Source organism: Ursus maritimus, unplaced genomic scaffold (genome assembly GCF_017311325.1).
Source record: "Ursus maritimus isolate PB19 unplaced genomic scaffold, ASM1731132v1 scaffold_14, whole genome shotgun sequence".
Classification (NCBI taxonomy): Eukaryota; Metazoa; Chordata; class Mammalia; order Carnivora; family Ursidae; genus Ursus; species Ursus maritimus.
In genome coordinates this window covers 14,421,000-14,436,938 of record NW_024423786.1, presented here as the reverse complement: position 1 = coordinate 14,436,938, position 15,939 = coordinate 14,421,000, and the positions used below count along the sequence as shown (strand labels likewise).

Here is a 15,939-nt window from a genome sequence, read left to right as displayed (position 1 = left end):
CTCTCCCACTGCCCCTTCTGCCACTTGTACTCTCTCTCTCTCTCAAATAAATAAAAAATCCCAAAAAACAAAACAAAAAAATGATTTGGTCACTTAACCAACTGAGCCACCTAGGTCCCCCAAAAGTCCACAGTTCTTTACCTAAAGAGCTATCCAATAAATTCTCTTACATTCTAGAACCAGAAAGAAAGTTTAAATCTTTTAGCAAAACTACATGTTTCCTTTTACTCACCAGTGAGGAACATGCTCTTCTTCTTCCTTCTGTACACCACATTGACATGTCTGCTTTGGCTTCCAAAGTTCGCTCTATCATGCCAAGTCTAGTACAATTGTTTCCTACCCTCCAATATTTGACTTTAGCCATATTCTAAATGCATTTGTTACTTTTTTTTTTTTAAGATTTTATTTATTTATTTGACAGAGATAGAGGCAGCCAGTGAGAGAGGGAACACAAGCAGGGGGAGTGGGAGAGGAAGAAGCAGGCTCATAGCGGAGGAGCCTGATGTGGGGTTCGATCCCAGAACGCTGGGATCACGCCCTGAGCCGAAGGCAGATGCTTAAACGCTGTGCCACCCAGGCGCCCCGCATTTGTTACTTTTTATCTTTAACCATTACCTACACAAGTCTTCCTGAATTAGTGAATCAATAAATAAATGAAATGAAATAATTATTTTTTCCCCTCTGCCACCTTCTAACAACAAATAGATTCTATTTTGGTAGTCCAGAACATATTAGAATTGGCATTCAAGAAGATTTAACAGTGATTTTCAAACTTCTATGCAAGTATAAATTACTTAGGGATCTTGTTAAATTTAGATTCTGATTTCAAGTCCTGGATAGAGCCTGAGATTCTGCATTTCTAACAAGCTCCCATGTGATCACCAGTGTTTCTTCTCTGGGGATCACATTTTCAGTGGCAAAAATAATAAAATTGTAAATTCTCGGGTCCCTCCTGGTGGGTAGAGTTCAGGAGTGTATATGTACGCTTGATAAGCTCCTCTAGGTGATTCCCATGATCAGTTCACTTTAGGTGCCACAGCTCTGGAATCTGCTTTGTAAATCTCTTTGGTGCCCAATCTTAAGCTATCAGAACAGAGTAGCTTTATAATTTAAAAAGCCGGTGGGGCTTGGAGAGCAGAATAATGACGAGGCTGTTCTCTTTTTATCACCACTGTACATACAGTTAATCCATGTTTCCATTGTTGAACCCAGTATTGACAGAAGCTCTATCAATCATGTGAGATGATTTCTACCAGAAATAAAGCATTTGCATAAGGAGCAGTCCAGCTTTTTTTTCCCCAACATCAGCAGACAGTGGTTCTTCTACATTCCTGAAGAAATTAATTTTACACTTAATGTAAGGCAGTTTGCTTTTAATGAAGCCTTTTGAATGTGGTTGAATGTGAACATAGCACAAAGGCAAAATCTGTGTTCTCTTTCCATGTTAAAATCCCTTTAGTGAGGAGTTTTGGAAGGAACACGATAAGCTAGAAATCAGTCACTGCTGGATAACGTAAACATTGCCTGTCCACACTGAAGGTTTCTCTTGAGCCTGCATATCTAGGGAGGGCATGTATGACTGAATCCCTTAAAACTGTGATACCTTGATTCACAGAGCCTTAGAGAACAAAATGAAACCATCAAAGGAAATGCAAGGGTGTCGAAATTCCTATCTTCTCAGCCCTGAGTTGGTTGTTTGAGAGTGCCTGGGGAGGAAAGAGGAGATCATGGTACTGCTTCAGAGAAGGGCCCAAAACTGGGGAAAGCTGAACTCCCAGGGCCCACTTGACCTGTTACTGTCCCTTAAGAGTGTGTTTGGGGAAAGTGGAGAAAGGAAGTTATGTCTTGAAGCTAGCTCCTACTGACAGTAGCTGAGTCTATGTATCCTCTCAGCTTAGTATTCATTGACTTCTTGTTGGTAACTTGAAATTGGCCACGATGGAAGTATTTATACCACAGAAATTGGAGAGCACTAAAAGCTAAGCTCTTTGGGGTTTCGTTCTGAGAGCCATTTCTTAAACAATCTACCATCACACCAGATGGTTTCAAAGTAGTTTAAGAATATAAACAGCCCAGATTGTTTTTCTTGGGTAATTCTACTTCATTTACTTCATTATACTAAAGACCCAACTCCAGAAAGAATGGAGTATCCTGTATACAGGCCAGGAAGTCCAAGAAGCCATCAATAACCTCACTTGGCGGGAAGAAAGGGTTGTGGTATCCAGGCAAAGCATCATGAGAAGAGAATTTCCTATTTTGAACTGAACTCTGAGTTCTCGCCTACAACATACATTTATTCAACAAAGACTGATTAAACATCTACTTTGTGCCAAACACTGGGCTCAGTAACGGATATATAGATCCATAATACATAGCCTCTTCCTTCAAGGCACTGATGATCTAATGATAACAAATGCTACCATGTATTAGCCACTGAAATTCTAGGATTCTCTCTACCACATTCTAATAACTCTCTTTTGTTCATTCAACAAACATTTCTATCTCATAAGAAAGTTACAATCAAATAGGACATTACAATACTATACACTACTTGTCTAACCAAGGACATGAATCTGTGTGAGTATTTAGGACATTGTGCCAAATGTAATAAAATCACTAATTTGGACTGATATAAGGAGGTCATAGTGATTACAGATATTTAAAAATGCATACTGTCTTAAATAGGGTAGCTCAAAGGAGATTAACAAGGGTTTAGCAGGTGAAGCTCTTCAAACACATAAGAATGATTTTTAGTCAACATGTTAATTGCTATATAAGATATAATGTTCTAAAATGGCTTTAAAATGTTTTGCTTGGAATAAGAAAAGAATTTTCCAACCACGTCTCCACTATTAATTTTTGGCTTTTCAAACCTTTTATAAAAAGAAGGGGAAAAAAAGGCTAAGCCTGATCCTACTTGTTGGCAGAGAAAATGTTGAGAAATCTTAAAATGGTTCCTGTGCTCAAAAGTATTTGTCAGTTACCATAGTGCCTGAAATGCCAACATTAAGGAAGTATTTTTCATCTATATCTGAATGGATGAGATACCACTACTCAGCAATAAAAAAGCACTAACTGTTGATATGCACAACTTGGATGGATCTCAAGAGCATTAGGCTGAGTAAAAAAAATATCTGAAAAGGTCACATACTATACGATTCTGTGTATAAAATATTCTCCCAAAATGACAAAACTATAGAGATGGAGAATAGATCAGTGGTTTCTAGACATTAGGGAGAACTCGACAGGAGGGAGGTGGGTATGGCCATAAAAGGGTTGCACAAGAGAAATCTTTGCGATGATGGAATACTTCTGTTCTTCATTTCAGCAGTAGTTATTCAAGTCTGCATGTGTGATAAAATAACATAGAACTAAAGACACATATTGTACCAATGATCACATTCCTTATTTTGATATTGTATCATGCTCAGGTAGGGTATAATCACTGGGAGAAGCTAAGTGAAATATACATGACCTCTCTATCTTCATAACTGTACATCCATAATTATTTCCAAATAAAAAAATTTGTTCAAACCAAGATGAATTTATTTGGCCCTAAAAAGTGCCTTTATATTTCAGCATAAAGCCCCCTAATAATGGTGGTGGTGGTGGTGGTGGTGGTAGTGGAGATAGCAGAGAGGAGGAGTAGGTATGAAGCAAATATTGGGCTAAGTACTTAATATACAATACATGTATTATTTCATCTATTCTTCAAAACAACCTTGTGACTATAAATATTGTAACTTTTGTTTTACAATAACCATCCCAAAGGAGCAGGAGCCCATAAACATAAGAGCTATCACAGTAGGAGGAAACCTGGGTAAGCAGGGCATTCAATGAATTTGACCAAAACAAGCAGGGCACAGGTGTGAGGAACATAGAAGGGACACATCATGCTGATAGTAGAATAGAAAAATCTTACTTCAGAGTTTTGTTGAGTCTCCTTGTGAATATCATCCCTGGTTAGAGACGGCTGATTTTGAATCCACCATTCTGAAATGATGAACCTAGAAAGAAGAGTCCCACTGTAACCAGCCTTCTAGTTATCTACCCAGCAAGCCAGAAAAACCTTGGGGTTTTAAACTCTGATACTAGTATTACCTCTTCAGTGGTGAAAACATTTCAATGAACCCTTAACTCTAGGTTTCTTTTTATGGATTGATGAGGCAATAATTAAAGATAATACATAAAGGTTAAAATATTCTAGACTTCTGAACTTCTAAAAGAGCCGAACTGAATAGTCTCCATCGACTGGCAATGTTGCCAGTGATGTTTCTACAGACTAAGTGCAAAGAACTGCCTGCAGAATTATCCTTTCCTCTTCAATGATAAAAATCACACTCATACATTTCCCAAATGTGACTCCCTCTGCACATCTAGTCAAGGAGTTATCATCCTTGCTTTCTCTCTTGAGAAATGATACTAAGTCACAAAACTTTTGTTTTCAAGGGTTCTTTTAGCCACTTTAAATACCCTTGACATGTGACCAAGAGTCATTTAATTCAGTAAAACCAAACAGTTGAGAATTACAGAGAGAGCTTCTTTTAGCCGGGTGCTTCTCATAGATCATGTAATGTTAATGGATTAAAGATCATTGATAAATAATAAAAAGTTGTATTTTCCAAATGGAAGGGGTTCTGTAACATGACTCGTTCCAACACTGAGAGAGCAGTGCCCTCTAGTAGTTGATGTAAGAAATATTATCCTCTAAGTGCGTTAGATTTAGCAAATTAGGAGCCCCCAGTATCTGAGCGACTCTCAGACTCAACTGAGTAATTTGACAATTGGTTTTACCTTTTCTGAGCTATTAAGAACCTACTGAAGTTTCACCTTCAATGTGTACTAAATTTTTAAGTGCCAGCAAAGGTTGGGTTCTAATAGTGCTCTACTGGGGACCTTACCAGTAACTTTTAAAACCTAATTTTTCTGTGAATGTCAAATTTAACAGGCTCCTTTCACTTAAATACAGGGTACAGACCGGAAAAAACATCATTCCATACACTTAAGGGTATCTTAGGTGCAATAGATGGTCACAAAACCGCAGAACGTTCAGAAAACCATTAATGGGTCAAGTATTCACAAACTGATGAAGGTTTGACAATTTTGTCTTAAAAAGCACTGCAGCTTCCTGTGGAAGCTGATAGATTTGCAGGCTTAAATAACAAAAGAACTAAATTAAGCAAATTAAGTAAACAAAGGGAAAAGATTTGAATTTATCATTCTGTTTTTATTAGTGAAAGATGTTCAAAGCCACACTTATCTCTAGGATATCCAAAAGATAATATGCACATAAACAGTACAGTAAAAATGCTTCTGAAACTGGGAGGTGTGTTTTCTGTCTTCTGTGTGGCCGATATCGTGCTATTTCAAATCTCGTAAAAGCCATATATAGTTTTTTAACAAATACACCCATGTGTTGTGCACGGTTTGATTTATGTAAACTCATTTCAAATGCAACTGCAGAATTCCTCCTGAACAGATGAAAAATGTCTGCCTAAAGTGATAAAAATGTGTGTGTAGAAAGATAGTTTTAAGAAGGGATTTTTATATAATACAGATTTGTAACTCTCACAAAATACTCTTTTTCAAAAACTTCTAGAAATTTGATTTTTTTTTGTTTTACATTAATGTGTCAATTCAGGTATATACTTAAGATGAAAATGAGTCTGTTGTGCTAGAAACCTTTCTGTTTTGCATGCTAGCATGTATGGGAGTGGTAAACGGGGGAATGATGTCCGTAGAACATAAATGTTGGGTTTGTTCATGTATTTCACGCCTAGCAGCAATCAAACACAGAGCTCACTAACTCAGATCAACACAGTATCTGAGGCAAAACTACGCTGCCCACAATTCCCCTCACCTACATTCTTGCTTAGTTTGACCATGTAACATGGCATTGCTGATAGCATGGTTCTCCTGAGTCTTTCCACAGATTTTACTTGTTTCAAAGTCTTTCCAGTTTTACTTGTTTGCTTGAGTTTAGCAATCTCAACTCTTCCTTCTGTCTTTCATCGAGCAGTCTTCACACACACACACATACAACTCACCCATACATGTTCTGTAGTTTTTTAGTATTTATTAAGAATCTCACTTGTCTTTTTAATCATGCTAATATATTTATTCAAGGAGTGATTGGGTGTTAGGTTTTTTTTTTTTTTTTAGCATGTTGTTACATAAATATTGAGTAGGTCTGCCCTGACCCTATCTTTCTCATAATCCTATAATTTTTATTGCGTGACTTTGCAGATCATACTAGGAATACATTTATCTCATTACACCAGAAACATCAATAACAACTTGCACATTACTTATTAATTGCACTTATCATTATAGAATTGTGCTCCGAATTGTAGACTCCCCTCTCGAATCCAAGGTACACAGATCAAGATATCAATTGCCTACTAAATTCATCTACTTAATTTCACCTTCACATAATAAAACTAGCTCCTGTCATATATTGCATCACCCCTTTAAAAAGTAACCTTCCCACTTTTCTTTCTAGAAAATTACTGAAAATATTTCCAAAACAAAAGCACTTAATAAAAATTTAACATGCTTTCACCAAAGCTTATTTTTGTTTTATTTTTTTTATATCACTAGTATCTGGTTTGGTTGCAATTAAGAAATTGATTCCCATTCTCCCCACCCACGTACATACACGCTCACTTTCTGTCTTCCTTTAAGTAATTTGTGGTATTTAAATTTCACGTTCAACATGATCTAAAATCTAGAATTCTATTAGGTCAAACTGCAGGGAGTCAGGGATTTTAAATATAGTGAAATTAAGGTTCCAAGAGATGAATTCCTACTCAAAAGAGATCCTAGATCACCTTAATTTAATAGTTAGTTAAGAAGAAATCTCCGAAGAAAATGGAGATTTTTTCAGAAAGGCGTCTTTTAAATTCCTTCCGAGAGGATACAAATATGTATCTGTTGTTTTAGGAAAGCAATAATTCTTTAACATTATTTTCATATAACCACCTGAGTTATAAATGAGTTTTGGAACACTCATAGTGAGCATGGAATTGAGTTTTCTAGGAGCAAGCTCCAGTTTATCTTGCATGAGCCAAGCATTGCATTTGGCAACAGTAGCAGAAAGCTGGACAAAGCCCTTGTTTTTAAGGAGAAGCTCTGAGGGTGATGATATAGACATTTCTGCATGTTCTCTCATGGAGACACGCCCAGAGTGCTAAGGGACAGAGCAGAGGCAGAAACTGTTATTAAAGAGGGAATGCTCTAACCTACCTAATCAGAAAAATGCCCTGTGGATTTTCTTGTTTGTTTTTTTATGGTTCCCTGAAATTTTAAAATTTTTATTCATTTGAACATAAAATAATTTTTTAAGAGTCCTTCAGTAGAGTGATGGAATGTTCTGTATCTTGATCTTTATAGTGCAGTATGTCCAATTCATCACTTAAAACTGGTGCATTTTACCATATATAAATTATACCTCAATTTTAATAAACCCATCAAAATGTACAGTGCTACTCTTTTTACTTTAGAAAAAATTTAACTTCCCTTTGATGCCCAAGGCAACAATAAATGCACTGTAGAAAGAAAAAGGCTAAAACATAATCTAGCGAGGTTTTTTTCTTCCATAATAATTATTTGATTCTCTGTATTCTCTTCCAGCTGTGGGTCCGGATTTTTCGAGAACCCTCTTAAAAAGAGTAACTCTTGTCAAAGTGGGAGGTGAAGTTGTCATTGAATGTAAGCCAAAAGCTTCTCCTAAACCTGTCTACACCTGGAAGAAAGGAAGGGACATATTAAGAGAAAATGAAAGGTACTATCTTGAGATATTTTTAATAGTTGATTAATCTATAATAATTTATTTGTCTGTTATTAATAGTTCTAGAGGGAGGAATTTACTATCTGCTATTGGTGGACTAAATGTTAATCAAAGACCTGAAGTTTTGGGAAAGGGTGGTAAATCAGCTGGTCTCTATAATTCTTCTTGTTGTTAAGATTCTCCAAAGCCCTTCCTACAGAGAGAGATTGCATGATCCCTGTTGACTTTCATAGCTGCTCAAAGATGAGCAGCTAGAAAAACCTTCCTGAATTTGTTGATTCACCAACTTTTCTCCATACTACTACTTTTTGCTTAAACAAAGAAAGCCAGTGTGTCTTTGCTATGACAACTTCTCAAATATTTGGCAATGGCTATTATGTCTCAATAGTTTCTCCTTTTTTTTTTTTTGAGGCTAAATATTGCTAATTCCAAAACTCATTTTCATATAACATAGTTTTGATTATTTTAGTAACATCTTTTTGAAACAACAGTTTTTTTCTTTCTGACATACAACTCTTGTGTATTTCCTTTTATATGTGAATTGCATTTAGACTGCATGCTGTTTATACGGTGTAAATATATATATATATATATGTATATATATATATATATATATATATATATATATATATATATACATATATATATATATATATAATGGGTTGTTTGGGGTTTTAGGTCAAATTGCACCAAATGGCAGGTATCTGTAAGACCTTTTCTTGTCTGTCACCCTTATAAAATATCCCCCATGCCTTTCTGTAACCTACTCAATCTGTTGGAAAATGGTAATTATGCATGAGTCTATGTTACAGCATTTACTAGCTGTATATATAATGATTTTAATTGATGCTAAAGGTCAAGTACTCAAGGATGCAATGTGGAAGCCTGTAAAAATGTATCCATATCTACCCTTTGTGCCCGTACACCTTTAGATTTGCATATGCAAATTAGATCTTTGCACTGATGATGTTGTCCTTATTAATGATTTTTGCAAACAAACTTGATATGGTTTATAGGTGGTGTATTCATACACATATTTAAATTTGTAATATATATCCCTTCCTGATTTCTCTTATATTAAGGAAGTAGTGTAATTCACTGAATATTGGCATGGTGTTCAAATTTGGAGCCATACTTGAATCTTGAGAACACAGTTTTTTATTTTACCTCTATGTTTACCAGAAGGTGGCATGTAAGATTACTTTTAATAGTTATGCATTTACTTTGTTTATTAAAACACAATTGAAATATAACTAGTATATACCACATGTAATGCTTAGACTAAGGGTACCTTGTAATTTTTTAATTTAACAATGATATAAAGAAAAAGTACTTTAAAATAATATAGGTAATAGACAGACATGTCGAAATCCATGAATGAATGAAGTTAGAGTAACATTATTGTAACAAACAACGTGCAGTGATTTAAAACAACAAAAGTCTATTTGTAATTTACACTGCATGCCCCTCAGGGGTCTGCGGGTGGCTTCGCTGCGCTCAACAGCCAAGGCTGGTAGAGTAGCACCATCCAGGACATCAGTATTGCAGAAGGAAAACAGAGTGGCCAAACATGCCACTGAAAGCGTTTGCCCACAAATGAAACACTTCATTTTCACTCACATTTCATTGGCCAAAACAAGTCACATGCTCTTCAAAAGTTCACTTTAGCAAGGAAATACAATCTTAGTATATGTCTAGAAAAAAAAAAAGAAAAAAGATAACCTAATATTTTGAACAGTATTAACGACTGCTTACCACTGCTATAGCTTAACCATTGTTACATACTGATTAAATTACCTTTGGAAAAATGGTATATCAATATCAAGAACTCTATCTGATGAGTGAATTTCATTGATTGTTTCTACCACTTGACTTACCACAAAGCTTTTCTCTCTCCAGTTTTCATTCTTTCTCCTACTGATTTGATTAATAGGATTCACATATTGCTTCAGCATTTATATGGCACTAAAGATGTATTTGAACTGAGGAAACTCCCCATCATTATCCAAGTCTTGCTATTTATCACCTCCACCGCCAGAGTCACCAGGCATGACCCAAACTGTCAGTATTAGCACTTCCTTCTCCACTTGGGTGCTGTGTACTCACAGCTCTGCTCCTTCCTTCTACCTCACTCAGGTTGTATTAAGCAGACAGACTGATTTGGGTAATGTAAATGAGTCCCAAAGCTGACCAGGTATAATATAAAGGGAATGATGGTGTGCCCCATCCAAGGGAGACACCTGCCACTCAATTCTAGCATTATTGCTGCCATAGGGAGTTGCAGGTCAAGTGCCTTCCTATCTTTTCATTCTTCAAGAGAAGCTAGAAATCTGGGCTTTTATTTGAACTCTCTTCATTTTTAAATGTCAGTAACTCATTTTTTTTTAATTTTAATGTTAGTACAACATGGGTCATGCATCCATAGACCAAGTTTTCTCTGTGAGTCACTGGATTTTAACCTCTGAGAAAGATTTAAACTCAATTGTACATCTCATAATTTCTGAAAAGGGTGAAAAATAAGACAGATCTTAATATTTTCTCACTGGCAGAGAAGAAATTTTGCCATTTTTCTCCCTTTTTTCTGGTAAAGGAGAAAGGCAACTAAGTGGGTAAGTAAGCAAAACAATTCATGAGTGAAAAATTTTAGAACTCCTATTTTAGGAAAAGATTGACACTTTTAGACTAACACAAAAGGCAAACTTCTTTGTGCCCAGTGCTGAGTTATAGTTTCTAATGCACAGACTTATAAGCCCTAATCCTCTTTTGAGATGTGAAATCTTAAGAATCAAAGGGCAAACCTTTAACCTTTGAGTAAAAAGTTATTAATATCTTAAGTACAAAATGCTGGTATAAGCAGTGTTTTGGTGAAACAAAACTTTATGATCAAGCACCCGTTTTTAGTAATGTTCTCCCTTCGTTTTGACTGACTTTGCCAAACACTGCTTAGTACATATGTAATTTCTTTAAGCAACTGCCTGCAAACGAATTTACAATAAAAGTATATGAAGCAATAGTTTTAAGTTTTTATCTTATTTAATCATACGGTGATATTGTAGTTATTCCAGTGGATATAGATGCAGAACGACTGGTTTAATGTTAGCACGTAAACTATTTTAAAAATATGTTTTTATGCGTTTATTTTGATTTTTAATGCCTTTAGAAATTTAAAGCATATTCACAGTGGCCTTGTCTATGTGAAGCATCTAAAAGAAAGATTGAATTTTTAACTTTCATAGCTTTGTAATTATGTACATAAAACATTTCTTTTTCTCCTGTACACGTTTCCAGCTACCAGAGTGTAGGCAATATCAGAGATTTAAAACAGGTATGACATGTCACAAAGCCCAAGTACTTGAGTCTTCAGGAAACACCTATCGTCACCATCAAAGCAGCAAAATTATTTGGATTAAGTGACCAATTAAGCCTACTAACTAATAAGGTTGATAATTTTGTTTACTTTTAGCTTCTAGATAGAAGGCACTTGAAGCAGAAGAGATGGTAGTGTATCTATTAGAAACAAAACATCAAAATACAAAAGTAGGTGAATCACTGATAAAAACCTAGGGTCCTAGAATTATAAGGAGCCTAAGCCCATGTCTGAATCAGGATGGGCTCTTTCGGTGTGACAGAAACCCAAGTCAAGACTGGCTTCAGTACTTTGGCTCACATGTCTGGGAAGGCCGGGGACGGACTGACTGATGACGCAGCAGGCCTCAGGATCTCACACGGTGGCATCAGTACTCTCTCACTCTCTTGTCTCTCACCAGCCCTGCCTTCTGTGCTGACTCCATCTTCCATTGGGCTCTCCTCTCCTGCCGCTAGGACAGCTGTCAGCAGCCCCATCCTGCCTTCTTTTCTAGCTTCTTATAACAATTTCAGAATTGATTTTCACTTAACTGAATAAACCTGCCTTGGTCAGTGTTGTCCCCTGAACCAAATACATTCAAGGAGGATGTGATGCCCTATGTAGGAGAACTTGAGTCACTGATCCTCAGAGGGCACATGGGGCTCCACTTCAAACCACATAGACTGAGAAGGGTTTCCCCAAAGAAATTTAAAGCCCCAATACCAGAACAAGGATAAATGAATGATGAATAAGCAACAATGCCAAATTCCTACTGTAGTCACAGAGCCCACCTTCCAGTCCAGGACAAGGGTTCCCCACAATGGCTGGACTCTTATCCTTCCCTGGCTACATCTAATAATGGGAACCTAACTAATTGTTTGAAGGTTTTTTCTTCAGAATCTATATCCTTGTAACTTTCATTCATTGTGTTTTGTTCCACTTTCTGAAGTTATGCTGACAAATCTGATTTTTCTCCACCCCCAACCCTTTCCTTTATATAGACTGGCAGGCTATGGTCCTGCCCGCTTTCAGTTCTTTCCCAAGCCTAAATGTCCCTGATATTGTTCATATGACATTATTTTCACATCCTCTCACTATCCTGATCATTTCTTTCATTGTTTTTATAAAAGTATGCCACCTAGAATTAAAAGCAGTATTAATAAAGGGAACAAATAGCTTTATTTTATCTCTGTAGCAAAGTATGATAATTACTGTTACATGATGTCTCTAAAGAAGAAAAATTATCTTCAGTGAGCTTAGATTAGTAAGGCAGGCAAGAGTATAATACATCATAGAAAGACCACTTACTCCCAAATGTTATTTTTTAAAAATTATCTTAGTGCTTAAAGGGATAAGTCTAGTTGACTGGAAAATTCACTTAGAGGAAATATTTTACTTCTCGCTGAAGCTGAGGAAGTGAGTGAAATGTTACTCTAGTTAACATTGTGTAAATAAAGACTTCTTATTCTTACTCATGCTTGAGAATTTTTCTCCTCTCTTTTAGACATTAGGCTAATAGATTATGTCAAGCTAGTGGATAATCACTGATACAGATATGCCATTGAATGTGGCTGGAAAGCATCTCAAACTTACAGCCTGCATGTCACAGGCATGGTTTCATAACAGCGGCATGACTCTTCTGTCAAACTAGCCAACTCCAATTTTGTTCAGTGAACGAAGAATACATCGACTTGCCATATGCTAGGCCCTCTGCTTGGTAGTAGGGATAGAGAGAAAGAGGAGACATAAACCCAGGCCTCAAGATGCTCATAGACCAGTGCAGGGGCCTGTAGCAAAATAACAATATGTTTTTCAGTAATCCTAGGGCATATGTCATAAAGGTGATATACTGAGAAGGAACATTGAAAAATGTAGGCCAGCAATAGATTGTGGAGGCCTTGAATTTTATGTCTGCAGAGTTTAGACTTGAACTAGAAGACCCTGGAGAGAATTGAAGGATTTTATGCAAGGAGCGCACTGTCATACAAGTACTGTGAAGGGATTTCTCTGCCTGCAACATGGAAAAGAATCAGAGAGGAACAAGATTGGAGAGGCAGAGAGACCAATTGCAGGCAATAGTCTGGGATGGAAATGAAAAGGGTGATGATTTCAGCCTCTTGAAGATCAACGGGCGTTTAAAGGGTAAAATTTAAAAAGACTTAATGTAATAAGTAGAAAGAGTGTTCCTAGGATTCTAACTTGAGCAGCTGGTGCCCGGTTGTGCCAATTGCCACAGCAGGGACTACAGAGAGAGCAAGTTTGAGAGGAGAAAATAAAGAGATTAATATTAACACTTTGAATTTGAAGTGCCTGTCAGTGGCGTTGTCACATTCAAATAAATAGGAATTCCCATTCAAGTATCACTTACTCAGCGAAGATTTTTTTTCCCACTAACCTGTTTAAAATTGTAAAAACCCCATCCTCTTTATCTACTTTATGTTCTCCGTAGTTCTTATCACCATCTAACATACTACATATTCATGAATTCCCCACCCTCCACCCAATCAGAATGTAAATTCCACAAGAACAAAAATGTGTGCAGGTGCGTGTGTGTGTGTATGTGCGTGCTCATGTGTATTTTTGTTACATTTGACTTAAACAATATGATATCTTACAGTCCTGGAGATCAAAAACCTGAAATGGATCTCATTAGGCTAAAATCATGTGTTCCTTCTGGAGACCCTAGGTAAGAATCTATTTCCAGCTTTCTGGAGGCCAACTATGTTTCTCGGCTCATGGCCCCCTTCCTCCATTCTCAAAGCTAACCAAGATGAATCAGGTTGAGCCTTCCCACATCACATAACTCTGACCTCCTTGTGGGCCTCCCTCTTCTTCTTCCTGTGGTGACATTGGGCCCTTTGAGCATATTTTGTTCCATTCTATAATAGGAGCATCTAGGACAATGCCCAGTATAGAGTAAGAGCTCAGTAAATGTGTCCAATAGGAAGTTGAAATATAGGTCTGAGTTTAGGAGAGCAATGAGACCTACATATCACCAGTAGATAAGAAGCCATGGAGTGGGTAAATTCATCCAGAGTTTTGTCAAATAAGAGCATCTGTGAATCAAAGGGAGTAACCCTGAGGAACAGCCACATACACAAAATGGTAGAAGCAGAGCCTGATGGAAGGATTAAGAAAGCAGACCCAAAGGCATAGAAAAACAAATAGGGGAATGTAACAAACAGAAACCAAGGGAGCAGAAAGGTTCAAGAGGGAACATGCGTTTGATGCCTTCAAGATACCCAACCAAATAATAGCTTGAAGATGACCACTGGGTTTAGGAGCCTTGACATCACCTTGGACAGAACACTTTCAGGCCACTGTGGACCACTTTTGAAGACAGTATAAACATCTACATTCTTAGGCATTTCTTCACAGACTGTAATGTATGTTTAGGTTTGCCTGATCCCCGCAGTCTAATCAGATCAAGTCTAGCATTCCATGAGAATATTCAACCCAAATAGGCATAAAATTCATATTCATGTTTCTTGCCTAGAGACACTGAAGTCTGCCTCCGAGGTGAAATTAGATCATGGCCCTAATATGCCTCTTCTCCCAAAGGCCTTTGGAAGAGTTGAAATTCATGTAATACATGGAGGCAAATCCCAGCGCAGGGCTACAAAACTCCATGCTGTATATAAAGTGTGAAAGCCTGTTCTGAAGACTCTGGCAGTCTGGGATGCAGAGCAAATGTGATGGCAGGTATTTGCCCAAAAGGCCAATCGAATCCTAGTGCGGAAAGGAGAGTTTATTGCTTAAGGCGTTCTGTTTCTCTTCTGGAAGCACAGTGTCTATATATGTGCTTTTAATGAGAAACCTGCACTCAGGATATCTCTTACAGTTGCTGCAGAGCTATATAGCTCTGTTATTAGGAATCCTGCCCTGGGGAACAATTATGTTATTGCAATAATTAGAGGCAGTTCATCTCCATAATAATGGAAATCCTGCCTTGGAGGCAAAACAACATCAAAGCAACATGAGCATCATTGCTCTAGATAGAATCTGTTGCCTGTTTATTGGTAGTACTATATCATTTTAATTTTGCATGTGCAGTTATGGAAATAGAGCTTATCCTGCTCTCCAAATTCAGACCTAGAAATTTCCTCCATTGCCTCAGTTTATCTCTCCTAGAGCCATGGACAAAAATAGTTATGACTTTAAGTCCCCTGAAGTACAGTTGCAGAAGAATTTAGAGAGATTTGTTTTTAAACATTCTTCATGATACACAGACCCAGTGCTGCAGGAGACTCCATGAACTTCTCCTCAGCCACAACCCTTTTTTACCTCAGTAGCGTATGGCACGTTGTATTGCGGTCAGGGGTTAAACTGATGGCCAAATTGAAGCAGGGACTACTACTAACTGTTTGATTCATGTGGTCATGGTATTGGTTATGCCTCAGGACATGCTTAGAAGAGAACTGAATTTTCATGTGGAAGTATCTGAAATAAGGTCCCCAATGTAAAGGCAACACTTGATAAAAAAAAAAAAAATTTTCCAGGTGTCTAATCCTCTTTTTGTTAGTCAATCTTCTGTCCCTGTACTCGTTTCTATTCTTATTATCTCTTGTATGGACTTTGCAACTATTAAACTAACCTCTTAACTGGTTTATTTGGAATCAGCCCTCACTCATATCTTCCACAAGATGTGACTTCCCATATCACATCTCTGATAAATTCAATCCAATAAACATTCATCACACAGTTCCTCTGTACAAGATGTATTTGAGATTATGAAAATAACCTAATTTAAATTTGGGTTCTACAGGTATTATTTAAAAAGGGATGCAATTTCTACAGTGGTTTA

The 15,939-nt window shown here is 37.0% G+C and overlaps 1 protein-coding gene across 1 annotated transcript in view; it reads left to right on the top strand.

The window, feature by feature from the left end:
* The window catches only part of CNTN4 (contactin 4), a 297,038-nt gene that overhangs the window by 163,292 nt on the left and 117,807 nt on the right, over positions 1–15,939 (top strand). Inside the window, exon 10 of the mRNA XM_040628130.1 lies at positions 7,633–7,783. Within this exon, the coding sequence (XP_040484064.1) occupies positions 7,633–7,783 (151 nt within the window). The remainder of the gene's footprint in view (positions 1–7,632; positions 7,784–15,939) is intronic.